General features: G+C 57.7%; 2 protein-coding genes across 4 annotated transcripts; both read right to left on the reverse strand.

Moving 5' to 3' along the window:
- Positions 1-2847: 2847 nt before the first annotated feature.
- Positions 2848-4440, reverse strand: INSL3 (insulin like 3). The gene is made up of 2 exons (XM_045496586.1): positions 4224-4440; positions 2848-3399 (listed from the first exon to the last, which is right to left on the reverse strand). Exons 1-2 carry the CDS (start codon positions 4414-4416, stop codon positions 3197-3199), a joined length of 396 nt encoding a protein of 131 aa, XP_045352542.1. The 5' UTR covers positions 4417-4440; the 3' UTR covers positions 2848-3196.
- A 3567-nt stretch (positions 4441-8007) lies between these two features.
- JAK3 (Janus kinase 3) lies at positions 8008-23191 on the reverse strand. Of its 3 annotated transcripts, none has more exons than XM_045496588.1 (24): positions 22864-23182; positions 20502-20694; positions 19928-20051; positions 19032-19143; positions 18694-18839; positions 18040-18334; positions 17361-17483; positions 17102-17259; positions 16540-16651; positions 16098-16284; positions 15213-15340; positions 14909-15040; positions 14095-14179; positions 13555-13682; positions 13156-13288; positions 12929-13080; positions 12659-12809; positions 11913-12052; positions 11637-11826; positions 11238-11362; positions 10800-10972; positions 10050-10167; positions 9611-9721; positions 8008-8706 (listed from the first exon to the last, which is right to left on the reverse strand). In XM_045496588.1, exons 2-24 carry the CDS (start codon positions 20683-20685, stop codon positions 8593-8595), a joined length of 3321 nt encoding a protein of 1106 aa, XP_045352544.1. In that variant the 5' UTR covers positions 20686-20694; positions 22864-23182; the 3' UTR covers positions 8008-8592. The 3 variants fall into 3 exon arrangements, 2 of the variants coding, with proteins under 2 accessions (XP_045352544.1, XP_045352543.1); XM_045496587.1 differs by having other exon boundaries at positions 20502-20698; positions 22864-23181; XR_006716722.1 differs by lacking the exons at positions 8008-8706; positions 9611-9721; positions 10050-10167 and having other exon boundaries at positions 10856-10972; positions 11238-11382; positions 20502-20698; positions 22864-23191.
- Positions 23192-26500: the final 3309 nt, after the last annotated feature.

Consider the following 26500-nt stretch of genomic DNA (forward strand, 5'->3'; position numbering starts at 1 on the left):
CAACACACGCACTCACCCCGGTGCCCAGAGAACGGGGCGATTCAAGCCCTTGGGTGTCTCTGAGCTCTGGGGACCCAAGACCGGCCCCTACCCCAGTATGTTGGATTGGGGAGATCCAAGCAGAAGAGTGATACCCCCCACCCCAGCCCTGCTGGCTCTGGGCAGATGTCGGGGGGCTTGGACTTTGTAGGCTTCGGAGCTGTGCTTGGGAGGGAGGAAGGGGGTACCTCGGCAGAGTGAGGACTGGGGAGTGGGCCCTCCGGGAATAAAATGTTTTGTGAGGACCTAAGTTTTGGGAGTTTTGTTGTTTTTAAAGCGGTTTGCACGTTTTAACTGAGACCAGTCTACGATCTGTACAAGTCATGTTTGCAGTAGAAAACACACCAACAAAAATGACTTGGATGAACAGGAGTTCCTGTCAACAGGTCTGACGTCATCCTGCCCCTGCTCACGTACCCTTGATGGTTCCCTATCACCCTCAGCTCATGTCACCCCACCCAGACTGGGTCTCACCTGCCAGCTGGACAGCACGCTCAGGGGGAGAGAGAGGCACAGGGGTGAGACTGCTCCTGGCTGCGGGCCTCCTGCTTCCGGCAAGGCTCTTTCCAAACACCACCCAGCCCCTCTCCTCCCCAGACGCCCCTCCCACTAGGATTGTGGCTCCGCTGTCCTCTGTCCCACTTCCTGCTCTCCCTTCTTTAAGGATTTGTGCGCCTCCTGTATGCTGCACACCTTGCCCTATATTCCTGCTGCCGGTGCTGTGTTGGCAGATACCCACCCTGTAGTGAGAAAACAAACCTGTGAACAAATAGGAAGTTACCAGAAGTGGTAGGAACTTGGAGAAATCAAGCAGGTGGACACACAGGGATGGGAAAGAGTATTAGCTGCGAGATCAGGAGACTGGAGCTGGGACCTGCGGAAGGAGGACATGGCCCTGGGAGGAATCGGGAGAAGGGTGTTCTGGACAGAGGGCACGGCATGTGCAAAGGCCCTGTGGTGGGACAATCCGGAAATGTTCAAGTTGCAGCGAAAAGGCCGTGGCTAGAGGTAGGTGAGTAAAGGACGATATGGAGTAAGGAGGGACGCGAAGTCACAGGGGCTGGCCACATGGGGACTCGTGGGCTGGGGTGAGGAGAGAGAGAGGGTGTTCTTTTGAGAGTGATGGTACCTTTGAGCAATGAAAGGACATGATTGTTTTTTAAGTTTTAAGAAGCCCTGTGGCTGCCATAGGGACTGCTGGGAAGGGGGGTGACCGTACCATCCAGGCAAGGGAAGGCAGGCCCGGATGACACAGGGGCTGCAGGGATTTCTAACATGTAGGTCAGACCTCATCCTGCCCCTGCTCACACACCACAGGGAGAGAGTCCTGCTCCCCTGCTGCCCCGGATTGAGCAGGATACAGCCCCCCGGAACCTTAGAATAGGGCCCTTTTTGGAAGTAGGGTCTTTGCAGATATAATTAAGGTAAGGATCAAGGTAAGATCATCCTGGATTAGGGATGGGGTGGGTCCCAAACCCAATGAAGGTGTTTTTATAAGAGAAATGAACACAGACACGGAAAAGAAGGCCACGTGAAGGCAGACAGAGGGGCTCCTGGGGGGCTCAGTCAGTTAACCGTCCGACTCTTGATCTCAGCTCAGGTCGTGATCTCACAGTTCATGAGTTCAAGCCCCACATCGGGCTCTGGGCTGGCAGTGCAGAGCCTGCTTGGGATTCTCTCTCCCTTTCTCTCTGCCCCTCCCCTTCTCTCTCTCTCTCTCTCTCTCTCTCTCTCCCTCTCTCAAATAAAAATAAACATCGTTTTTTAAAAAGACAGAGGGGCACCTGGGTGACTCAAGTGTCCCACTTCGGCTCAGGTCATGGTCTCAAGGTTCATGGGTTCCAGCCTCGCCCTGGGCTCTGTGCTGATGGCTCAGAGCCCGGAGCCTGCTTCGGATTCTGTGTCTCCTTTTCTCTCTCTGCCCCTCCTCCGCTCGTTCTCTCTCTCTCTCTCTCTCTCTCAAAACTAAGTAAACATTAAAAACTTAGAGAGAGAGAGCTTGGAGTCATGCATCTAGGAGCCAAGGAAGGTCAGGGATTGCCAGTAGCCACATGGACCAGGTTCTTCCTCAGAGCCTTTCGAACAGAAACCACCCGGCCACACCTCGACTTCTGTCTCTGGCTCCTAGCACCATGAAGGAAGAAATTTCTACTATTTTAAGACTCCCGGTCTCTGCTAATTTGTTCTGGCAGATGTAGGGAAGTAAGACACGTGCGGCAACTGGATGGCGTAGTCAAATGCTTGGTCGTTTTCGCTCCGGAGCCCTATCGTACCATTTCCATCTCAGGGTGACTGGAGGTTGCAGGTGAGAAAAATGGTCAGAGTCGGAGACAGTCAGTGGCCACTGTGACTCATTCTGGCGTCCATATGTTTGTCCGCCGTTAAGGGGACGTTCGGTGACATGAAGCCCGCCCCCCCTCACGGGTCTTGACAGATAACCTGGATTCAAATCCTGCTCTTGGCCATTGCCTCTGTGTCTGACCTTGACAAACAGCCATCTCCCCCGCGCTTTAGTTTCCCCCCCCCTTTTTTTTTTTTTTTTACTGTTTATTTATTTTGAGAGAAAGAGAGAGAGCGCGCATGCGTTGAGCCAAAATCAGGGGTCGGATGCTGAGCCAACGAGCCACCCAGGTGCCCCTTGTTTTTTCCCACTTCGCATTGTGAGGATTCACAAGTTGCCATCACGCTCCTGAAAGTGATGGGTGGGTCCCCGTGGGTCCCCGGCTGCCGGGGTACGACCCACCCATGCAAGGGCTGACCCAGGCTTGTCCCTTTTTCCTTGAGAAAAATGCAAAAGGCTGCTTCGGATTCTGCAGGAGCTTCATTTATTTACTATTAGGGAGACATCAACGAGGGTCAGTGTCACGGATATGGGGTGGGTGGCGCCTGGGGCTCCTCAGAGGTGAGAACATTTGGCCCTCAGAGTCTGGCGTCCCCGTGAAACCAAGGACCCTCCTGGCCAGGGTTGAGGTGCGATTTTTTTTTTTTTTTTTTTTTTGCAGTTGGCCCCACAGAGGAAGGTGGCCTGGGGGAGGCGGTGAGTGCTGGGAGGTGATCCGCCCTGTCCTCCCAGATGGGGCTTTATGGTGCTCCAGGAGCCCGCCAGACCCGACCCCTGGGGGATCTCTGGATCCTCTGAGGCCACACCCAGGCGGGTTCAGTGAGGACACAGGATCAACAGGTGCTGCCGGGTGCAGCCACTGAGGCAGCAGAAATGTGCAGGGTTGGCGGCGGCTGCCCGGCGGGGGCGGTGACGGCGAGAGGCCTGGGGCAGGGGCTGTGGCACGACAACCTGCGTGGGGTCCCCATCGGCCGCCAGCCCGTGGAGATGTCGTCCTTCCAGCCACTGCAGCAGCTCACCTGGGGACGGAGCAGAATTCAGCACGGACAGGGGACCCTAGAGGACCCCTCCCCAATACGTGCAGACAGCTGCACGCTCACGTTGTGCCGTGACCCACCAGACACTCAGGAGGTGCACAAATAGAAAGGGAGCGACTGCTAAGTGCCTACTGTATCCGGAGCACGGACATAATCCCCCATCCAGGTGTGTGCACTCTCGAGCGGCGCTCACGGGTCGCCGGTTGTGCACGTTTCCACGAGCCACCTACCACACAGACGCGCAGACGCTTCACAAAGCCGAAGACAGCAGAGGCGACATGTGACATAGACGCACACGCACACACGGGCACACAGCCTCGTACCCCTTCCCAGTCTCCCCCTATGGGTGCCCGCCTGCATCTGGGTCGCAAAGACGCACACATCAGGACACACACGTGTGACGCACGTGGGCACACAAATCTGCTTTCCACCCTCCGCCCCAGGGCCCGCAGCAGGATGAGAAGAGCGAGAGCTGGCCTCAGTGCGCAATTCAAGCGGGAGCCTAAACACTCAACGATGAAGATTAATCCTCTTGCAATGCACTGTTCTTAAAGACCTCAAGTAACGCCCCAAATCGCGAAGATCAAAACGCTGGAGTCGTAAATAAGGCAGGCTCTGACCGTGCGCTTCTAAGACTCCGCCTCGCTCGCCTCGCATCGATTCCGGCCCGGCAGGGGACGCATCCAAGTGGACCCCCGGGACGCGCGTTGCAAACCACCCGCCTGCCCCCGCCCCGACGCCAGCGCCCGCGTGCACCTGCCCCAGCTAGAAACCCCGGAGCGCAATCGTCGCGCGGCTGCACTCACGGTCCCCGCCAGCCACTCGCCGCCCGTCTTCGGAGGACCAGCGCGGGCCCCCGCACACCCGCACCAGCGCGCGCACCAAGTGGTGGCCGCACAGCTTCTCTGGGGCTTCCGGAGCAGGCGCGGGGCCCAGCGCGAGCGCCAGACCGGTGCCCAGCAGCACCAGTGCCCAGGTGAGTGGGCGGCGGGGGTCCATGGCGGCAGGAGTCCGGCCCCAGCGGGGATCCCTTCTTATAGGCGGCCAGCCAGCCCCAGCTGGGGGACCTTGGATGGGGGACAGAACGTTCCGCGGGACGGCTCAGGGAGAAGGTCAAGGGTGGGGTGAGTGCAAGTGTAGTGTAAGCCCCAGCAGGTGTGTCCCTCCTCCACTCCCCCCCCCCCACCCCAGTAATCTCTATGCCCCAAGTGGGGCTCCAACTCGAGACCCAGAGATCAAGAGTCACGTGCTCCACCGCCTGAGCCAGGCTTTGGTATAGTACCTGACTTAAACTTTTGATGGCCCATCTTCAAAGGTGGCTATCTGGGGACGCCTGGGTGGCTCAGTCGGTTAAGTGACTTCAGCTCAGGTTATGATCTCACCATTGGTGGGTTCGAGCCCTGCGTGAGGCTCTGTGCTGACAGCTCAGAGCCTGGAGCCTGCTTTGGATTCTGTGTCTCCCTCTCTCTCTCTCTCTCTCTGCCCCTCCCCAGCTTGTGCACGTGCTCACTCTCTCCCTCTCTCTCTCAAAAATAAACTTAAAAAAAAAAAAAAATGATGGGTCTCTGGAATAAACCTATTTGCCAGCCACACGACTAGAGAAAGAACCAGGCTGCCTTCCCCCCCCCCCCATTTCTTCCCCTCCTGGGGCTTTAAATTCCCACTCGTATGTTTTGTTTTGTTTTTTAATTTCTTTTTTAAACGTTTATTTATTTTTGAGAGACAGAGAGCGCAAGCCAGGGGGGGGCAGAGAGAGAGGGAGACGCAGAATCCGAAGCAGGCTCCGGGCTCTGAGCTGTTAGCACAGAGCCCGACACGGGGCTCGAACTCACAGACTGCGAGATCACGGACCTGGGCCAAAATCAAGAGTCAGACAACCGACTGAGCCACCCAGGCGCCACCCCACCCCTGCCCCCGCACCCCCCACTACTCGTATGTTTTAAGTTTACCAAGAAACAATGAGCCCTGGAAACCCTGGGCTCCCATCCTGGACCCAGTAAGAGCAGAGTCCCAGCCAGTGAACTAGCAGCTCTGTCTCAGTCCCCCCTTTCCCCTCTCACTATGTGGCCCTGGGGGCGCTGGGTGATCTCCAGGTCTGGTAAGCGAGAAACCTTTATTTTTTTTTCAGTTTCCCGATGGGTATCCGGCGGAAGGGCGTCTTGTAAGCAGAACCACAAAGGCCAGTCCAACCACGACACTAGTCATTGATCAGCTGAGCCCTAAATAGTGCAAAACACCCCATTTCCTATGCGTGAGCCCCACTCCCCTTTGTGATGGTGTCTGGAGGGGGTCGCTTCGGGAGAGGGTTAGGTCGCAGAGGCCAGGGGGGTGGGGTCCCATCCCGGGGTTGGTGCTGCCGAAGGAGGGGCCGTGAGAGGATGTGCCCCCACCGCCCCTCCCTGTCCACGCGGGGACACACCAGAAGGCAGCCATCTGGAAGCTGGAGGGCCCGCCCTCGGCAGACCCCTGGCACCCTGATGCACCCTGGTCTCAACCGTCCAGCCTCTGGAGCTGCGGGAAGGAAGCGTCTGTCGGGGAAGCCGCCTGGTATTGTGCCACAGCAGCCTGGACGCGCCGAGCCGGGGACCGAGACGGCCGGAGGAAGGAGTCTGTACCAGGACACCTACGCGGCCACGCACAGGGACTCAGGCCACCGTGTGGGGGGAAGCGAGCCCTGTGCTCCGAACATTAAACTCCCGCTCTCTGTCTTAAATCCACCCAGAAAGAGTGAGCCGGGGAAACCCTGGGCCCCCACCCTGGACCCCAGTGACAGCAGAGCCCCAAGCCTGAGTTTGCACTCTGTTCCTACAGGTGACCTCCATGTGTGGCCTGAGGCCGTGTACCATGCGTGTTGCCGAAGGGCATCTCGCAATTGTAGGAAGAACCCCAAGAGTGGTTGTAACCTCCACACTGGTTACCGATCAGCTGAGATCTGCATGAGACAGTGAGGGGCCCTCCCCCTGGGCCAGGGCCGTGGGCGTAGCTCCCCCAGGAGGAGCAATGGGGGAGCAGTATTTTTAAACACCACCACCACCACCATTTTATTTATTAAAAAAAAAATTTTTTTTAATGTTTATTTTTGAGAGAGAGAGACAGAGCGTGAGTGGGGCAGGGGCAGAGAGAGACGGAGACACAGAATCCGAAGCAGGCTCCAGGCTCCGAGCTGTCAGCCCACAGCCCAACACGGGGCTCGAACGCACGAACTTCGAGATCATGACCTGAGCCGAAGTCGGACGCTTAACTGAGCCACCCAGGCGCCCCCTTATTACTGTATAAATAAGGACACCGAGGCTCAGAGAGGGGACCGCCACACTTGCCCATGGTCACAGGAGGCTGGGCCTGGGGCTGGGGCTGTTGGCCGGCTCTGTCTCTCCCTTTGGGCTGGGCAGGGACTGGTGGGCCCAGAATGAAGCTGGCTCTGCTCGGCATCTGCCTGGTGGCAGCCTGGTGCCCAGGAGGACTTAGGACCTCGTTTTACCAAGGAGGGCAAAGATGCAGAGACAAAAGAGGGCCCGGGCTGAGAACCGTATCTTGCTTGAGCCCAAAGCAGCCCCCTTCCACCTTGCACCCAAGCAGATGGCTTTCCCGGGGCTAAGACAGCAGGTGAGACAGAGAGAGAGAGACAGAAGAGAGACACGGTGTCTCTCCTGCCCTTTCTGAGTCTGTCTCTCTCTCTCTACTTCTCTCTGGGCCTCTTCATATCTCCCAGCAGTCCCGACGGAGACTTGCTTGGCCCCCACTGATGTCAGACCCCCTCCTCATAGCCTAGCCCTCCCAGCCCAACCTTGCCCTCTGACCCCCCCCCCACCCCCCACCCAGAGCAAACTGTTCTCTCCACCCACCAGGAAGCCGTAATCAGCTTCTCAGGACAGAGCCAAGGCCAGCAGCTGGAGCTTTCCATCCCCCAGCCCTAACCACATTCCTCCCCAGCTTACAGCCTCCCATAACGCCCCATCACCCCAAGTCCAGCAACTAAACCATTCTTCTCGCTGAACTTTATTCATTCAACAAACATTCCCAGAATCCCCTTTGTGGCCCCCCCCCCCCCCGCAGCCCAGCCCCCAGGGAGCCTCTGGGTGAGAGGACCCAGATCTGGACAGACACCCCAGCCCTAGGATCAGAGGGAGAGTGATCGGCCGGTGAGAAGTGGTGGGAGCATGCCAGGGAAGGCTGCAGGGAGGGGATAGCTGGGGTTTTGAGAGATAAATACGTTTTCCAGGGGGCAAAAGTGGCAGAAAGGACTGCAGGCAAGGGAGAAGTGGGGGTGGGGGTGGGGGTTACTTAGCCTGCCCAAGATGCTTTCTCACAAGGCTCTGGAAACTGTACAGCAGGAGGCCAGCACCATTAATCTGTCCATTATACAGGAGACCCAGAAAGGGGAGGCAACTTGCCTGCCATCACACAGCAAGTGAGTGGCAGAACCGTGGGCTCTTAACCTCTGTCCTCTGAGCCTCCTCATTCTCACCATGTTGTTCCCTCTGCCGACAATACCTTTCCTTCCCTTAGCTGCTGCAAGTCTCCAGGGTCATCAACTGTGTGACCCTCCGGTCAGGACAGAAAGGGCCCCGGTGTGCAAGTGGGCCAAGAAAGGGCCCCGGTGTGCAAGTGGGCCAACGTGAAACCTGACACGCTCTGGTACATTTAGAATGGACTGTGAGCCCAGCCTCTCCTGGCCCCCAAAAGCAAATTTCCAACCAGGGCAGCTGCTCTTGTCTGTGACTCACTCCAGCACAAGAGGGAGGGGGGACAGAAGCCTGGGATCATATATTTAAAGCTATGCCACGTCCTCGCTGCGCCAGGAAGCCCAGGACCAAATCCAAGAGGGCAGGAAGATGGGAGGGGCTTCAGTCTGGTTCCTCAATTGCCATCGCAAGGCACAGCCGGCCACACCCCCAACCGAGGGATTCATCTTGAACCTTTTCAAGTTGCTGAGGCCACAAGACGGTTGTTGCCCCCCAACAGGGGTGGGTAGCCCTCCCAAAGGCAATGTCATTGCCCCGTGGGGATCTCTGTGAAGCAGGAAGCCCAGAGAGTGGCAGCTTCCTGCCGAAGGTCACACGGCCAATCCACAAAGACCAGAACCCAGAGGGGTGCGTGCAGCGGGCAGGAGAGAGAAAAAGGAAGTGCGTGGGGCTCTCCCTGCGGACAAGCAGGGCAGGCAGTGAGTCTCACGCTCTATGCTACCCCCCGGCTTCCACTCCACAGTGTATCCAGCTGGGGGCCCAGGGCACTGAATGTTGGCCGATCTTGCGGGCTCGGGGCCCAGCACAGCTTCATGAGCTCATGAACCTGAGGGGGTGGGAGGAGACAACAGGGTCATACGTGCAACTCCTATTCACCGTTTTAAAATGTAAATTCACCTCCATCCCTCCTCTGCTCCAAAGCCTCCCACGTCTCCCTACAGAACTTCGAACAAAATCTCATCCCCTCCCCTGTCTCCCTCCATCACCTGGTCTCTTGTTTCCTGCAGCCGCATCTGCCCCCATCTCGTTATTTAAATGCACCAAACTCATTCCCACCTCAGGGCCTTTGTGCCTGCTGTGTCCTCCACCGGAGAATGCCCTCTCCCGGCTCTCCCCAGGGGTGGGCTCCTCCTCCTCCTCTTTCAGGATCGCCCCCTCTAAGAGGCCCTCCCGGACTTATCACCCACCCTCAATGTCCCCCTGTTCCTCTCTTTCCAGACACCGATAACCACCAGAATGTTCTTGTTAGCCTCTGCTGGTTACCAAGAGGACAGGGTAGTATCTGTTCTGTCCTCTGCTGGGTCCCCAGCACCCCAGCACAAAGCCCAGCACGCAGCCAGCACTCCGTAAACATTTGGGGCCTGGGCAGATCAATTTACGGATGACCAGCCTCACGTCATACACTTCCGCAAAAGTTGTGATGATCAACTGTAAGAGTCATTAACGTTTATGGACTCTAAACTGAGTACTGGAGAGGTGTTGACTTGCTTGACCTTCCCCCACCCCATAAGGCATTGTTACTCCCGTTTTGGAGATAGGTAAACTGAGGATCTGAGAGTATTTGTGACTTGGCATACAGCCACAGAACAGCCAGAATCCCCTTCAGCTTCACGCCCCAGGGTATGCTCTCAATCAAAAGGCAGCGATGGGTGGGGAAGTCCAAAGGGGCCAGCTGGCTGGTCCGGGGAAAATCTAGAGTGGGAAACTGAGGCAGGCCCTCCAGCGCTCACCTCACCGGGGCAGGCAGGAGGCGCGGGCAGCCTCTGGCCCTCAGCCAGCAGCTCCAGGAGGCGGCAGAGGGCGGGGACGTCTCGCTCACATCCCATCATCCGGAGGAACTCCTAGGGCCAAAGGGAGCACCCGTGGTGGGGGAGGAGCCGCCCGAGACTGGGGCCAAGGGGCAGCCATAGTGAAGGCAGGGAGAGAATCACCCGCGGTGGAGAGAGAGGGCCTCTGTAAGGGAGAAGGAAGGGTCATCTGTGATGGAGGCAGAGGGGGCTGCCAGTGGTAGTGGGGGTCAGCCATAGTGGAGACGTCCTCCCCATTATAGACGGCCTATATAACGCTGGGACCAGTGACTGAGCAAATAGGGCACAAACAGGGCAGGGACGGGCCAGGAAGGGATGAGGGAGAGGAGGGTTACTGGGGATCCAGGGGGCGCTGACTCACGGCTGAGGGGCTGCAATTCTTGTTGCCGTAGGTGAAAAGCTCGTACAGGACGACCCCGAAGCTCCAGACGTCCGACTGGCGCGAGAAGATGTTGTCAGAGAGGGACTCTGGGGCGTACCTGGAGGGGGGGAGGACAAGGAGGTCTTGGGATGCGAGAGTGAGGCAGAGGACAGGAGAGGGGACAGCCTTGGGCTAGGGGAGCTGGTCAGTTGTAGGTGGGGTCATTCCCCCCCCCACCCCCGCCCCTGCAATGTAGGAGGTCATTCCCGGCTCCGGGGTCAGTCTTCTCCGCCTGTGGGATGGGGTATTCATTCACCAACCCAAAGGGGGGGTCTGGGCGGGCTCAGGTCGGAGAGCCGTGGCTCCAGGGAGAGGGGCCAGGACAGTGGGGCGGAGCGGGGTGGGACCAGGTTGTGTGGAAGGGAGGGTATGCTGATAGGAAGGCCAAGGTGGGGGGGGGGGGGGGGGGGGGGGGGGGGAGGAGCCAGGACGGTGGGAGGGGCGGGGCCAGGACTGTGAAAGCCCCGGAGGGGTCAGGGGAGAGGGAGAAGCGGAAGGCCTGGGCGGGGTCAGGACGGGGTCCTGGCTCCAGGGGGAGGGGCGGGGCCGATGCCGAGGGGGCGGGCCGGTGCGCTAGGAGGAGGGGCCAGGACGGCGGCAGGTGCGGGGCCGCGGCCGGCCCCCGAAGGCCGGAGCGAGGTGGGGGCCAGAGCAGTGGGAAGGAGAGGTAGGCCGGGGCAGGATCCCCACCAGAAGATGGGGCTCTGGCCGGGCTCGCGGACCACGTAGTAGTCTTTGTCGAGCGGCAGCAGCTTGGCGAGGCCAAAGTCGGCGATCTTGACGTGCGTCTCGCTCTCCACCAGGATGTTACGGGCCGCCAGGTCGCGGTGCACGCAGCGGCGGGAGCCCAGGTACTCCATGCCCTGCGGGCGACCACGAGGTGCGGACCCCGGCATAAGCCGCAGGGGCCCCAAGCCTGACCTGGGATCCAATCCCGCAGACCCCAAGCCTGACCCTACCCTGGACCCATCCTGCACTCCAGCGCTGACCCTAGCCCTAACTCAACCGCTTCTCCGACCGGACCTGGGCTCCAAACTTCAACGTGCAGCCTTCCCCGCGACTCCACGCACACCCCCACCCGGGCCTAGCCACCTCAGGCCCCAGGTCCCCCCAGGCACGGCCCCGCACCTTGCAGATCTGCGAGGCGTAGAGGAGCAGGCGGCTGGCGTCGAGGCGCGCGCGGTGTCGCTGCAGGAAGTCGCGCAGGCAGCCGCTGGGCAGGTACTCCATCACCAGCCGCAGGCTCTGGCGGCCTGGGTGAAGCGGGGAGAGGCTGGGGGGAGTCACCACAGGGCCCAACTCTGTCCACCCCCCCTCTCCATTCTTCCTCCCGGGTCAGAGTATGATCCCGGGCCCCTCCCAGCCTCGGGATTGCTTTCTATACGATGGGAACCCCAACAACAACGCCTTTCATGGCCAATGGCTCTTGAGTACTTTCTACAATATACATGGATTCCCTTTAAACCTCATAATGACCCCTTTTCCGGGTGTGGAAACGGAAGCTTCCACGTTTGGGAAGTGGCTCACCCGGGCCATAGCTGACACCGCGGTACTTGACAATGAAGTCGCTGTGGAGGGCTTTGAGGATCTGGATCTCCCGCTGGAAGTCCCTCTGCTGGTCTGGCCCGCTGTGCTGAAGCTGCTTCACAGCCACTAAGGCCCCCGTGTTGTCGCCCAGCGGGTCATAGCGGCACAGCTCCACGCTGCCAAAGTTGCCCTGGGGGACAGCGGGGCTGGTGTCCACGTGCAGGGGTGCTTCCCCGCCCAGCCCAGCCCAGCCCAGCCCAGCCCAGCCCACCTCACCTTGCCCAGCTGTGAGATGTACTTGAGATGTCTCTCCTCAAAAATGGTAGGGTCCTGGCAGGCGTAGAGCTGGGCGCCATTCCACAGCCCATCACGGGGCGCCAAGGCACCAGGTGTGGGGTCTGAGAGGAGCTCATAATCTGCGGGGCACAGGTAAAGTGACCAGCACATTGAGTCCTGGGTCCCGCTCCTAAGCTGACTTGCTGTGGGACTTCGATCCGCCTGCTTACCCTCTCTGTGCATTATGGCAGGGCCACCGCAAGCCTGAGGGTACTTTGTGGGGGCTGGAAAAAGATGCCCGCTGGGCAAAGGCAGCCCCCTTAGGTGCCATGCAAGCCGTGCAACTACCCATAGCTCCGGGGCACAGGTAAAGCTCTGGAGAAGCGCTGGGTGCTCCTTCAGGCCTGGCCCATGGAAACCCAACATGGGGACCCTCCACAGTCTCCCTCTTGTCTGCAAAGGATCCGGCACGGGATGCATCACAAAGGGAGAGGTGCCTATTGACCCAGACACCCTCATTGAATGAAAAGTAAATATCCATCACATTCAACCTAGAGCTGAGACGGGGAGGGGTCTGTTTGTTACAGCAGCCGTTGAGGCTCATGCTGACTGTTACAGTCACCAACCACTCCAACCAACCTTGCCAAGCACATAGGGCAGGCTGTGCAGGCAAATCTCCCTTCCTCCCTGCTCTGGGCGCGATATGACCTGCCAGCCCCGCCCACCCTGCCCGGCCCAGCGGGCACCTGAAGTGATGAGGCTGTTCAGGTCACGGATGATGGCGCGGAAGGAGGGCCTCTGGCCTGGCTCATAGGCCATGCACTGTTGGATCAGTGTGGCCAGCTCCATCCACTTGGGGGCAGGAAGGTGCTGCCGTTCCTCGTAAAACTGGAGCTTCTGAGGGTGGGTAGAGTGGCTGGTCATTGCCAGCGCACCCTCAGGAGGCCCCTCCAGACCAGCCCATCCTCCCCAAGCTGCCAAATGGGGGCTTTGGAGGCCACCACTGGTGCTCTGACCTTGGCAGGATCCAGGGTACTGATGGGCATCGGGATCCCGCTGAACACTTCCCAGACTGTGGCACCGAAACCCCACTTGTCAGCTTCCAAGCCAAGGGTCCGGGCCTCCTGGAGACACTCAGGGGCCACCCAGGGGATCCTGTCAGTGAGCACTGGGGAGCGGGGCTGGGGTCAGGGATCTGCTCCCCGGCCCCACGAGGCCCCTCCCTCCACCCTTCCACACTTACTCTCCAGGCTCAGCACAGTGGGGCTGACGCCAGGGTCACTCAACTTGATGAAGGGCAGGTTCCCGTCAGCCCCCTCCCGAGCCAAGAGCACCTTCCGGGCCGAGACATTGCCATGGGGGAGGCCTTTGTCTTCCTAAGGGGGCCGGACACAGAGAAATGCCAGGGAGGGTTTGATGGATGGATAGCCTGGCTGGAGAACTACCCCGCATCCTTCAAAGCCCACCTGTTACTGCCGAGACCTCCTGCTCTTACACCTCTGAGCCTGTATGAAGGCTGTTCCCGCAGTCTCAAGTGCCCCTCTTGGCCTCCTTGCCAAACTCCTACGCATACCACAGAGCCCGCGCTCAATTCCCCCTCCATTCCATGAATGGAGGGTAGAGCGGGCAGAGGAACACTCACCAGATAGTTGAGGGCATAGGCCAGCTGTTTGATCACCTGCAGCTTCCAGCTGGCTGGTACCAGGTGGCCAGACTTGCGCAGATATGTATCCAGGGCTCCCAGGCGCACAAATTCCTGCACCATGACACCTGGTGGCAGCGGGGCGGGGCTGGGAGGCGGGACTGCATCAGGGGTCCCGCAGGGTCTCAGTTCGGACTGTTCCCTCCATCCTTACTCTGTGCACCCGTCCTCCTCCTTACTTCCCATGAGAGCAGTATGCCCGAAATGCCTGGAAGGCGGTGAGCTCTCCCCAGAGCTCACTTCCGGCCCTTTGCGCGTTCCGCCGGGAACATGCCCCTTCCTCCTCTCCCCTCGTCCCTACTTACCCTTGCCTTCTCTGCCTCGAACTTACCCAGAATCACCGTCTAACCTCCAAGCCGGGCTAGCGGCCTCTGACCACCCACAGGGCGCCGCCCCCAACCCACATGATCCCGTATCCCCCTGTCAAGTTCCCCGCTATGCGCCCCGTGGGCAGGGGTGGGGACGAGGGTGGTGTCTCACTGTCTCCCGCCATGCACACGCCGTGGAGCAACACGAGGTGCTGATACGACACTTGGCTCATCAGGCTCGCTGCTTCCAGGAAGGACTGGGGAGAGGAGAAGGGAGAGTAGGCCCATGGGTTCCTCCCGCTCCAGGGTCACACCGAGGACCCCATACTCGCTGCTCGCAAATCGGCCTCAGGAAGAGACCTCGTCCCAAGCCTCCTTTGACCTTGGAGTCTGTCACCGGGGTACACAGCACTCTGTATCAAGGTTTTCTGGCGGGGGGGCTGGAAGTCCCTGCTGCAAAATCTGCGTTGGGTCTCTCACACAGAAGTGGGACATTTGGGGTTGAAAGCAGGCTCAAGCCTTCCCTGGGTGGCCCAGTCCCTGCTGATACTTCCGTCTACCTCACTCCCCTCTTCTCTATCCACTGGCCTCTTCACGGTTCCTTTTTTTCTTTTTTTCTTTTTTTTTTTCCAGTTGTATTTATTTAAGTCATCTCTACACCCCACGTGGGGCTCAAACTCATGACCCCCAAGATCGAGAGTCGCATGTTCTTCCAACTGAGCCAGCCAGGTGCCCCCTCCTCACTGTTCCTTAAACATGCCAGGCACAACCCTGCCTCAGGACCTTTGCACTGGCCGTTTCTTCTGTTTGGTGTACTCTTTCTGTTTGCGTCTAAATCCCCTGACCCCTTCTGTATTTCATGGTTTGGAGATGCCGTGGCTACATTTCTGTCGTTTTAAGACCTGTGTGTGTTTCAATTTCTCTGCATCTACAACGCTCTCTCCAGCCAGTCCCGACCCCACACTCATGGTCCCCATCACCCTCACCTCCATGCAGTTTTTGTGCTTGGCATCCATCACTTTGAGTAGCACCTCTGTCTCCCGGGCTTCCCCGTCCACAGCCTCATGGCGACAACCTCGGTAAATCTTGGTGAAGGACCCATGACCCAGGTTCTCATGCTGGAAGAGTAAGGGGGCTCCTGGTGGGACCCTGGCCTCATTTTACAGATAATGAAACAGAGGCACAAGGAGGTCATATCACATGCTTGAGGCCACACAGCAGAGGGTGTAGACAGGATGGGATGTGGACCCCAAATGAGGCTCCCCCCCTCCACTTCCGGGGGCCACTTACCCACTCCAGGCTGTCAGCGGGGATCTTGTGAAACGTCATCTGACTCAGCTGGCACTGGGATTGGGGCCAAACAAGGGATGATGTGGGAGTGCTGCAACCTCTCCGCACCACGATCAAGTTGGACTTTTCTACGGGGCGGAGGTAATGGGAGAACAACCAAAGGCCAGAGGTGAAAGACCCCCTAAGGTTGGTTCACGCCCTGTCTTAGTCTGGGGTCTCCCCCAGAAGCCAACCCTGAGGTCAGGACTCCAGTACATGATTTCTTTGAAAGGAGGCTCCAGGGGCCACCTGGGTGGCTCGGTTGGTTAAGTGTCTGACTTCAGCTCAGGTCACAATCTCACTGGGTTCGTGAGTTCGAGCCTCCCATCTGGCTCACTGCCATCAGCGTGGAGCCTGCTTTGGATCCTCTGCCCCTCCCCCCCTCTGCCCCTCCCCCGCTCTTTCTCTCTCTCTCTCTCTCTCTCTCTCAAAAATAAATTTTAAAAACCTTTAAGAAAAAAATGAAAGGAGACTCCAGGAAGCCCCAGTAGGGGGGCAGGGGGGGGGAGGTGACCCTGTGAGCCACCTAGTCTCAGTCCTGCTAGAGATTCTGGAAGACTCCGAAGAACCCACACCTCCAGTTGTCCCCGCCAAGGGGTTTGTCTGAGAGTGAAAGTCACCCAGAGGAGGAGGCAAGAGATGGACGGAGAGAGACTCCGCACCAGTGACATCTCTCAGAGCCCGCCGCGTCTGGACCTAGTGGTACCTGAAACTAACATCCATTCCACAGGCCAAGAAGTCACCTTTTCTTCCCTAACCCAGGTTGACGGGCAATCTCTGCCGCTTGCCACACACGAGGCAGGGCCCCCGATCGACTGCGCGGCCCAGGGGAGGGGGCGGGCTCACCTTTGGGTCTGGGGGCGCAGCAGGAGGTGAGATTCAGCGCAACCCCATCCACGTGCAGCCCAGCATCCCAGCAGGCTGCCAAGAGCTCTCGAAGACTGCTGTGGGGCCGGCCGAGGCCAGCCAGGGAGAAGGTTCCCGTGGGGTCACACCGGATGAGGCAGCCCTTGTAATCAGGACCCAGGGGGGTCTGCAAGGAGGAGTGGTCCCTCAGTGGAAGCGGGCAGCACCTTCCTCCCCCTCACCCCCCTCTCCCTGGAGCACCACTGGCTCATTTCCAAGCCCCAAGCCTTTGCATATGCTGTTCCCTTCTGGGAATGCCTCCACCGCCCACCCACCCCCCTTCTTCGAGGAGCAAATACTGACTCTATTTTGGGTCTCAGCTCAAATGTCGTTTCCTTCGGGAAGCCCTCCCTGCCCACCTGGCTCCCGGTGGCGGACCGACCTGGACGCAGACAGTGAGGAGGAAGCTGTCGAAATCCTGGGGGCTGCGGCGGAGAACATAGGAGCCGGGAAGGGAGCCCCCGGTCTTGAGCTTGTTGATGGCAAAATCCAGGCTGTGGAGAAAAGGTGGGAGGAAAAGACGGCGGGAGACATAGAGACGGAGGCAGAGAAACCGAAGCCAGACTTCGGTTCTAACCCTGGTCCCTCGGAAGCCCTGGGACCCTCACCAGCTAACATCCCCTGTCTCCTTCCTATTTATAAAATGTGCCAAAAGTTGGGGCTCCTACTAGGGGATTAAAGGGGAGGCTGCAGGTGGACCCTGGTGCCATGCATCCCCAGGAATGGGCGCTGGGGCCCTGAGGAATCAGAGAGAGGGACGCCGCTGTCCCGGACAGCAGAAGGGGGACCCCAACCTCCCTGAGCGCCAACCATGCCCCAGGCGCTGCTCCAGCCTTGTCCAAGGCTCCCGGGAGGGAAGGGCACCGAGGCACCGAGAAGGGGAGTGGCCGAGACTCGAACCGAGTTCTAGCTGCGGAGGGCGGGCATGCGGGGCGGCCCCTTACGTGATGGGACCGTGGCACTGCTCGGCCACCTCCTCCAGCAGCCGCGGCGGCGCAACCTCCTTGCAGAAGAAGTGACTGGAGTCGGAAGTCAGCCGGAAGTAGCCGTCCACGAGCGCCACGAAGGACAGGGCCGCGGGCAGCCCCGGGAACTCGGCCTCCTGTGAGGATCCGCGTCAGCGCCCCCCCCGCGGCCCGGACGCGACGGTCCCGCGTCCCCGCGGTCGGGGTAAGGCGGGAGGGGAGAGGGTCCAGCACCCACCAGGATCTGGTTGTCGGTCCTGGTGACGGTGACCAGGCGGTGCTCCCCGGCGGGGCCAACACGAGGAGCCTGCTTGATGCTGATGTCCACAATTTCTGGAAAGTCGCAGAAGGGCTGGAGGGCCTGGGAACGAGGGGGAGGGCTGAAGCTGGGGGTCCTGTCCCCTCGGGGCCCCCGATCCTTCTTGGAAGCCTGGACCCCACAAACCCACACCATAAGCCCCGACCCTCTCGGCCTCCCCCAGCCGCACCCCCTTCCCACCTGGCGCCTGTCAAGCCCAGGCCCCTTTTATCAATCACACCCCTTTCAACCCCCCCATCCCCAAAGTCTCCCACCCCACCTCTGCTAAACCTCACCTCCCTCTGTCGGTGGGTCCCCTCCCTGAGCCGCGCCCCCTCTCAGCTCCACACTCCAACTCCCAGTCTCCCGCCCCTTCGCAGTCCTGACCCCTCCCCTCCCTCCAATTAGCCCCGCCCCATCTCTGCCCACCCAACCAGTCCCCGTCCTCTAAGCCCCGCCCGTTTTTTTTCATTCCCGCCCACTCGCCCAGCCCCACCCCTCGCAACGGGCCCCTCTCGGAGCTCTCCCAGTCCTTCCACGCCTTCACCCCGCCCACTCTCCCGCCCCTCCTTCCTAGGCTCCTCCCCTGCCGTCGGTCCCGCCCTGCGGCCTCCCACACCTCGTGTCCTCCCGGACTCCAGTGGATGCCGCTGTCACCAGCCACTCGGAGCAGCCCCGGAGCATCCTGGCCACCAGCAGCCCCGGGGAGGCTCACGAGGAAGGTCTCGGCGGCCCTGGCCGGGTCCAGCCTCTCCAGGTCCATGATGTACTTGGCCATGAGCGAGTGCCTGTCAGCCTGGCAGGCGGTCACGCGGCCCAGGGCCCGGCGCACAGTCCTCCGGATACGCTTCCGCGTCACGAAGCTCAGGCCCTGGATCAGGTCGCGCAGATCGGGGGGCAGGCAGGCCTTGTAGCTACGAGTGGGGGGTAGCAGGCCGTCACTGGGGGGAGGGATCTCCACAGGTATGGACAGGGCCACGCACAAACCCAATTTTAGTTGAGGGGCTGGCGTGTGGCCTCAGTTGGAGGGCACGAGGCACACACGGGCGGGGGGGGGGGGCGGAGAGGACGTCAGGGTGGGGAGGGCTGTAGGCTGGGGCTGGGGCTGGGTTGGTGGGGTCCTGAGTCACATGAACACACTGCAGACTTGTAGGTGGGAGGCCTCGGGAGGCCTCGGGAGGCCTCGGGAGCCCGGGCTCCGGCAACGCCCTGGTGGAACCACGTTTTCTGACTCCCAGGCAGAGGCTGGGTATCACAGCCTGGAAGCCCTCACCTGACGGTCTTCAGCAGCTCCTCAGGCTGCTGAGCCTGCTCACGGGCCATCCGAGCCAGGTCCAGCACTGCCAGGCTGAGACATTCACCCTGCTCCTTGAGACTGAGGCCCACGGCGAGGCGGCCGCTCACCAGGTCATTTCGGTGCTGGGGGCCGGTCACAGCCCGACTGTGAGCCCTGATGTTGCCCTACAGACCCCCACCCTTGGGCCGACTCCCACCCCGGGGCTGCTTCAGAGAGGGTCAGCCAAAGCCACCCAACCGGGACCCGTGATGTTGCCCTGTGGATCCCCCCCACCACTCCCCCTACTCCGGGCTGAGCCCCATGCGGACCCCTACCTGGGCGAAGAGATGCTCCAGGACTGGCAGGTCAAGGATGGCACTGGCCAAGTCCTTCCGTAGCCCGAAGCGGTGGCATTTCTCCAACCCAAACCAGTTGGGGAAGTAAAAGCTGTTGGGGAAGGGGAAGAAGCCTGGAGTAGGAGTATAGAGGGCTGGAGGACGGTGCCAAGACCTCACAGAGCCCAGGTGGTGCCGCTGACTTGCTACGTGCCCTTGGACAAGGAACCTACACTCTCTGGCCTGAGTTCCTCATCTGCGAGATGAGCAGTGATCACATCCTCCCTGGGGCACCCACCGGGAAGCCCAGGGAGATGAGAAGGTTGTAGGATCGCTGTGGCTTGATTTGAGTTTTGAAATTTCTTTCACGTTTACTTATTTTTGAAAGAGAGAGAGTCAGAGCGTGAGCGGGGGAGGGGGCAGAGAAAGAGGGAGACACAGAATCCGAAGCGGGTTCCAGGCTCTGAATTGTTAGCACAGAGCCCGACGCGGGGCTGGAACTCGTGAGTCATGAGATCGTGACCTGAGCTGAAGTCGGACCCTTAACAGACTGAGCCACCCAGGTACCTCTGATCACTGTTGTTTTCAACTCCTCATGCCCTTGGGGCACCTGGGTGGCTCTGATTTCGACTCAGGTCATGATCTCACCGCTCACAAGGTGAAGCCTTGCACCGAGCCTGCCCTGACAGACAGAGCATGCTTGAGATTCCCTCTCTCTCCCTCTCTCTTGGCCCCTTCCCTGCTGATCCTCTCTCTCTCTCTCTCTCTCAAAATAAATAAATAAACATAAAAAAGAAAACAAAAACAAAAGCAACTCCCTTGTGCCCTCGACCAAAGTCACCCCCTCCTGGTAATTTAACCCACCCCTGCGGGGGTCGGGGTGATGTGTTTCTTACCGGAGCCTGTAGAGCAGGACTTGGGTGTTTGCATCCTCCACGGAGAAGATGTGGCTCGGGGGGTACCAGTAGGACAGGTCCTCCGTGGCCAGAGCAAAGAGGGAGTGGTACACAGGCAGGATGCCTGAGGGAATGCCCCCATCAGCACCCTCCTAAGCTTCCCCCTCTATCCCCTGCAGGGCTGGCATGGTTACCTAACCCCATGCAGCCCTACAGGGCTCTTTTCCCACCTTCGGCTCTGACACTGCGTCCCACCCCTGCCCACACACACTCCAGAGCTCCCTATCGCCCTTAGGAGAGAATCCACACACAACCTACTGCCCGCCCCTCTCCCCAGAGAGCCTCCTCCCGCTGTACATTTTACCTCAAGGGATGACCAACTGTTTCCGCTCATGTGCCTCTGGGTCTTTGCACAGCCTTTCCCTGTGCACCTTCTTCCATTTCCAAACCCTTCCTCATCCCTCAAAGCCCCAGCTCTAATGCTGACTCCACTTGGTAGCTATTCCAGCTCCCAGTCTGGGCCCCCCACAGCCCCACCCCGCTCTTTGGCCCAGCCATCTAAGGACCGACTCACCACTGGCCTTAGCAGCCCAAACACATAGCTCTTCAGCTGAATGGTCCCCAAAGGAGAAGGACAGGCGTTGTGGGGGTCCGGGGCCCCGAGGGGGCAGCAGCACGTGCAGGGCACCAGCCTCTGAAGACGAGAGGCTGCAGGAACGCTGAGGGATCAGGGGCGTCTCCTCACTTGGAGGCGCCATGGGTGTAGCCTGTCTGGACACAGAGAGAAGCAGCCACTCAGGTCTGGCCAGAGGGAAAAAGACTACAAAGCTTCTTGGGGTGTGGGGGAGACGGAGATGTTGCTGGGTGAGGTAGGGTTGAAGCTGGTGAAAGAGGGAGAGAGGAACAGAGAGACAGACAGAGAAAGACAGAGATGGAGAAAGAGAGGTGGGGAGCTGAGTGTGCAAGGAGGGTGAGGAGCCAGAGATCCCCAGGCAAGGGCTATGCTGGGGGCTGGAAGATACTCTACACCCTATGAATTCTTTTTTTTTTTTTTCTTTTTTCTTTTTTTTTTTTTTTTAGTATAGTTAACACACATAACAGGTGTGAATTCTTGTCAGTGGCCACGGCAGACATCTCCAATCAATCTATAGCCTCCACATATACCTTAGGGCAGAATCCCTGCCCCTGGCAGGCATGAGCAATCAATCACAGATGCACAGATTTGCTGACCGGGGAAACTGATGGATGCTGGCTTGTGTCTATGGGGATTTAAGGCGACAGTGATGGACCATCACTTCCTATGGATCTAGGAGACTCAAGCACTTCTGGGGCTGGGGCTGGAAGTGTTTGCATATGATGCAATGCCTGATGGCATGCATCAGATCCAGACTGATGTTGACTCAGTTGATAGGGACCTCCGTCTTGTCTGCCCACCACCACTACCATCCCTGTCCCCTTTATCACTCCCACTATTCCTCCCCGGAATGGGCCCAGGAGGAAACTGCCCCTCATCCCTTATTCCCAAAGCTCAGGACCCCTGGCTAGGCAGAGGGAACGGCTGGGCTTTGGATCCTGCAAGAAAAGGGGAGTAGATGGACAAGATCCATTTACATTATTGACTCGAATAAAGGAGACACAAAGAGAATATTGGTTAAAAAAAAAAAAAAAAACTACAACACAAAACTATGTACCAGAATAATAGTGGGGGGGGGGGCAGCATTAATGAGCTTTTAACACACCCAGCATATAAGCCTAGAACTGGCATAGGTGAAGACCCTAAGCTCTGGGTTCAAATCCCAACCCCACCATATCCAAGCTTTGTGACCCTGCCAGGGTTCCCATTGCTAGGACTCCACTTTCTCAGCTATGAAATGGGCTGACTCCCCGCCTGCCTTGGTTTGCTGAGCTGAGCCCCAAAGTATCAACATTTTTGATTCTCACTAACTGGCACAATCCTTGGCAACATGCCGAGGGAGCAGTTAACAAAAGTCAGCTAAACCAGACAGGAAGGTCCCGTGGCAGGGCGGTTTAGCGGTTCCTATGGGGGAAGGAGGGCATGGGGGGAAAGAGATCTTTCCCGTAGGGACACCCCAGTGTCACTAGCTTCCAGACCTGGAATCAGGACTTTCCCAGTCACTCTCCCCAGAGGGGATCACTTCCTATTTCTTTTTTTTTTTTTTTTTCCTTGAAACATTTGTTTATTTATTTATTTATTTGAGCGAGACAAAGTGCGAGTGGGGGAGGGGCAGAGAGCAAGGGAGACAGAATCCTAAGCAGGCTCCAGGCCCTGAGCTGTCAGCACAGCGCCCAAGGCGGGACCCGAACCCACGAACCGTGAGATCATGACCTGAGCCCAAGTCGGAAGCTCAACCGACTGAGCCACCCAGGCAGCCCCTACCCCCCTTCTTTTTTGATCACTTCCTAACAGCGACTTAATTGTGGTCTTCGTGGTCTTTCATGTAAACAGAATCAGGCAGTGTATCTTTCGTTTAAAATAAATCTTAAAGATACAGCCACATTTTAAATATTGGAGGTAAAAAAAGAAAAAGCCAGAGGGGGTGCTTGAGACCCGGAAAAATGCCCTTGTTTTAACTCCAAAAGTCCCATAGCCCCCGCAGTGGGTTGGTCACCCACTGCTCTGGCCTGGGGCCTGGGAGGGTGGAGGCTGGGAACTGTCCCTCCAGGGACGATGAACTCCAGGCTGGAGGCACAGTGATACATTCAGGTCCAGAGAGCTTGGAATTTGGGGTCTCATGTTATGCCGAACAAAGCTGAGGCCCAGAGAGGAGAGCGTTTGTCACAAGCCACAGAGCCAGCCCTCCCAGCTGTCTGTCTGGCAGCTTTCCTCAGAGGCCTTTCCTTTGTCCCCAGCCACGGCTATTCACACACTCCCCCCAACCCCCACCCCAGAGCCATGTGGCTCTGCCAGCTCTTACCTGGCAGCGGGGGACCCTGGGCCAAGGACCGGAGGGCAGAGCCGGGAGGCAGCAGGAGGAAAGTCCCACCGGGCTCCTTCCTGTGTGGGCCCCTCGGCTTCCTGAGCTGCTGTCACTTACTGAAAGTCATGGCCATGTGGGGGATGGGGACGGGGAGGCAAGAGGGCTTGGCCAGGGAGGGGCAGACAGTTCCAGAAGCCTCCAGAGCCCGGTGGCCCTCCTCAGACAGGCTGCTGGAGACCCTAGACCTAAAGGAAGGAGCGACAGGACAGAGAAGGGCCCCGGTCACAGAGAGGCTCTCAGCTGGCTCCGGACTCACTCACCGTGGGGCCCTGGAAATGCCCCAGCTCCTAGGGCCTCAGTTTACCCATCCATAGCACGATGGGGTTGGGTATGCAACAGGACTGATTCTGCACCCAGGAAGGAAACAGGGAAGTTGCCCCAGATAAATGTCAAGTTCTTCTTCAGGGTACTTTCCCCATGAGACCCTAGGAGGAATAATGGGCCCCTTTCGTGCACCACGCTTTCTGCACAAAGCTGTTTGCTCTGTGCACAACCCTAGCAACAGCTCTAACCAGGCAGACCAGGCCTGCCTTCAGGCTCACCTCACCCTCTGGTGGGTCAAGGAGACGATTACTAATTACAGATAAGGAAGAAAACCAGGGTGGGGCACCCGAGTGGCTCCGTGGTTCTGGTTAAGTTCCTCCGTTGGAAACCAAGGTCTCAGTTGGAAACCAAGGTCTCAGCTCAAGTCGTGAACTCTCGGTTTGTGAGTTCAGGCCCCCATGTTGGGCTCTGTGTTGACCATGTGAAGCCTGCTTAGAATTCTCTCTCCCTCTCTCTCTGCCCCTCCCTGGCTCTGCTCTCTCTGTCTCTGTCTCTCTCTCAAAATAAATAAATAAACTTTAAAAAAGAATAAAAGGAGGAAGAAAGAAAACCAGGGTGATGAGACAGGCACAGGGTGGAGCTGGGGGCAGGGAGGTGCCTTTTGCGCAGAGGCCACGATTAATTGAGCTGCGATGTGAAGCAGGACAAAGGGCACTCCTGGTGGGAGTAAGTGCAAAGGCCCTGAGGTGGAATGAAGTGAGCAGTCCGAGGACCAGAGAGGAGGCAGGAATGGCAGGAAGAGGTAAAAACGGAGGGGGAGGCAGAATGGTGAGCAGGGGTCAGATCTGACTTACTTTTTTTTTTTTAATTTAAAAAATTGTTTTAACGCCCTGGAAGCTGTCATGAGTGGAGGAGGCAGGAGGCTAGGGCAGCATCCTTGGGGAGACCCCAGAAAATAGAGTTTAGGGGATAGACTTTAGAGGACTCTTTCTATAATTCCATCACATATCCTGGCACAAAAAAACGGCTTTGGTATGTATGTATTTTGTTGACTTTAGTTCAATCACCCACGGAAACTTACCAGGCACCTCCTGTGTGTGGGGCACTGGGGACACATCGGGGGACAGAACGGACCCAGTCTCTGCCTGGTGACCATGGGGGGGGGGGGGACATGATATTAAACTGTTACACAATAATTGTTTCAGTTGCCCTCGGGGCTGGGCTGGTAAGAGACACCCTGAGTCTGCAGGGCTTCCTGGAAGAAATGACTTTGATACTGAAATCCAAGGGCAAGTGGGATTGGCCAAAGAGTGATCTGGAAGTGTGGGGAGTTCCTGCAGAGGGAACAGCCCAGGCAGAGGCCGGGTCACAGCGTTTCTGAGAAGAGCAGGATGTCAAGGGCAGAGGGCTCGGAGACTTGCTAGGAAGCATCAGCGGGGCCTTGCGGGTGGAGGGAGGGGTAGGAGGGTGGCCTCAGTGGCAGGAGCCCCAGCAGGCTAGTGGCAGGAAGTGCCGCTGGGGGTGGGGGGACTTAGCTGTGGTATTTTTCATTTACTTCCTGGGTGGCTTTGGCAGAAACCAATGTAAGCATACTCCCATCCCTGGCCCTGAGACAGAGGCTCCAGTCCTCCAGGAAGGACGGTGAGTTTCTAGGGCCCTGAAAACTTCAGTGTGACGGTCACTGTGGTATTTTGAGAGTGAGCAGGAAGGGAACAGGGGTGGGACAAAGGTGACATCCTCAGCCCCAGAGAGGGCTGTGTGAAGGGGGAGGAAGTTTCAAGGAGGCAGAGCCCAGACCTTGCTCAAGAATAAATTGGAGGGCGCCTGGGTGGCTCAGTCGGTTAAGCGGCCGACTTCGGCTCGGGTCATGATCTCGCGGTCCGCGAGTTCGAGCCCCGCGTCGGGTTCTGTGCTGATGGCTTGGAGCCTGGAGCCTGTTTCGGATTCTGTGTCTCCCTCTCTCTGACCCTCCCCCGTTCATGCTCTGTCTCTCTCTGTCTCAAAAATAAATAAACGTTAAAAAAGATAATAAAAAAAAGAATAAATTGGAAACTTTAGTGAGGCAAATATCTCAATTTTTCTGCTGCCAAAAAGCTCATAAATACAGTCAAAGAATGAATAAGACTGGAAACAAACGTGAATTCATATTGTGGATAAAATCTCTTCATTATACAAGCACTTCCTGCGAAACAATAAGAAAACACCAAAGCTTAGCAGGATATGAACCCAGAAGTCACAGAAAATGAGGCACAGATGGCTCTTTTTTTTTTTTTTTTTTTTTTATATAAATGGTTCTTAAACCCGGGAAAAGATGCTCAGCTTCACTCATAATAGGAAATGCGCAAATTTAAAATTTTTTTTAAGGTTTATTCATTTTTGAAAGACGGAGAGAGACAGGCTGCAAACGGGGGGGGGGGGGTGAAGAGAGAGGGGGACACAGAATCCAAAGCAGGGCTCCAGGCTCCGAGCTGTCAGCACAGAGCCTGACGCGGGGCTCGAACTCAGGAACCACGAGATCACGACCTGAGCCCAAGGCGGACACTTAACCAACTGAGCCACCCGGGACCTCCAGAAAGTGCAAATTTAAAGCACAGTGAGGGGCGCCTGGGTGGCGCAGTCGGTTAAGCGTCCGACTTCAGCCAGGTCACGATCTCGCGGTCCGTGAGTTCGAGCCCCGCGTCAGGCTCTGGGCTGATGGCTCAGAGCCTGGAGCCTGCTTCCGATTCTGTGTCTCCCTCTCTCTCTGCCCCTCCCCCGTTCATGCTCTGTCTCTCTCTGTCCCAAAAATAAATAAACGTTGAAAAAAAAAAAATTTAAAGCACAGTGAAACCACATGATCATTTCAATGGATGTGGGAGAGATTGGCCAACACTCAACACCTCTTCATAAAAACGTCTACCAAAGTAGGTGTAGATGAGAATGTCCTCCACCTGATAAGGAGTGTCTACAAAAAAAATCTATGGGTAATATTTTACTTAATGTGAAAGACAGAATTGTTTCCTCCTGAGACTGGAACAAAGACAAGGAGTCCATTTTCATCATTTCTATTTGATGTTCCTCCGGAGGTCAAAGTCATTACAATGAGGGTAGAAAAACAAACACAAGGCATAAAGATTGGAAAGGAGGAAGTAAAACTCTTCCTATTTGCAGATGGTATGGTTATTTACAATGTAAAAAATCCAAGGGAATCTATGACAACTCCTGGAATTAGCAAGTTCACAGGTTAAAAAGTTAACGTACAAAAGTCAACCGAATTCTTATATACCATGTATTCTTATATAAGACCACACAATTGGAAAATGAAATGTTT

Source organism: Leopardus geoffroyi, chromosome A2 (genome assembly GCF_018350155.1).
Source record: "Leopardus geoffroyi isolate Oge1 chromosome A2, O.geoffroyi_Oge1_pat1.0, whole genome shotgun sequence".
NCBI classification, from domain to species: domain Eukaryota; kingdom Metazoa; phylum Chordata; class Mammalia; order Carnivora; family Felidae; genus Leopardus; species Leopardus geoffroyi.

Coding starts and splice junctions, on each gene's coding strand:
- INSL3 (XM_045496586.1), bottom strand. CDS start 4,416: ATGGACCCCCGCCGCCCACTCACCTGGGCACTGGTGCTGCTGGGCACC. Junction 3,400..4,223: donor GCGAGTGGCTGGCGGGGACC/GTGAGTGCAGCC, acceptor CTCCGTCCCCAG/GTGAGCTGCTGCAGTGGCTG.
- JAK3 (XM_045496588.1), bottom strand. CDS start 20,685: ATGGCGCCTCCAAGTGAGGAGACGCCCCTGATCCCTCAGCGTTCCTGC. Junction 12,053..12,658: donor GAACAGCCTCATCACTTCAG/GTGCCCGCTGGG, acceptor TGTGCCCCGCAG/ATTATGAGCTCCTCTCAGAC. Junction 10,168..10,799: donor GGCCAGAGCCCCATCTTCTG/GTGGGGATCCTG, acceptor CCCCCCCTCCAG/GTACGCCCCAGAGTCCCTCT.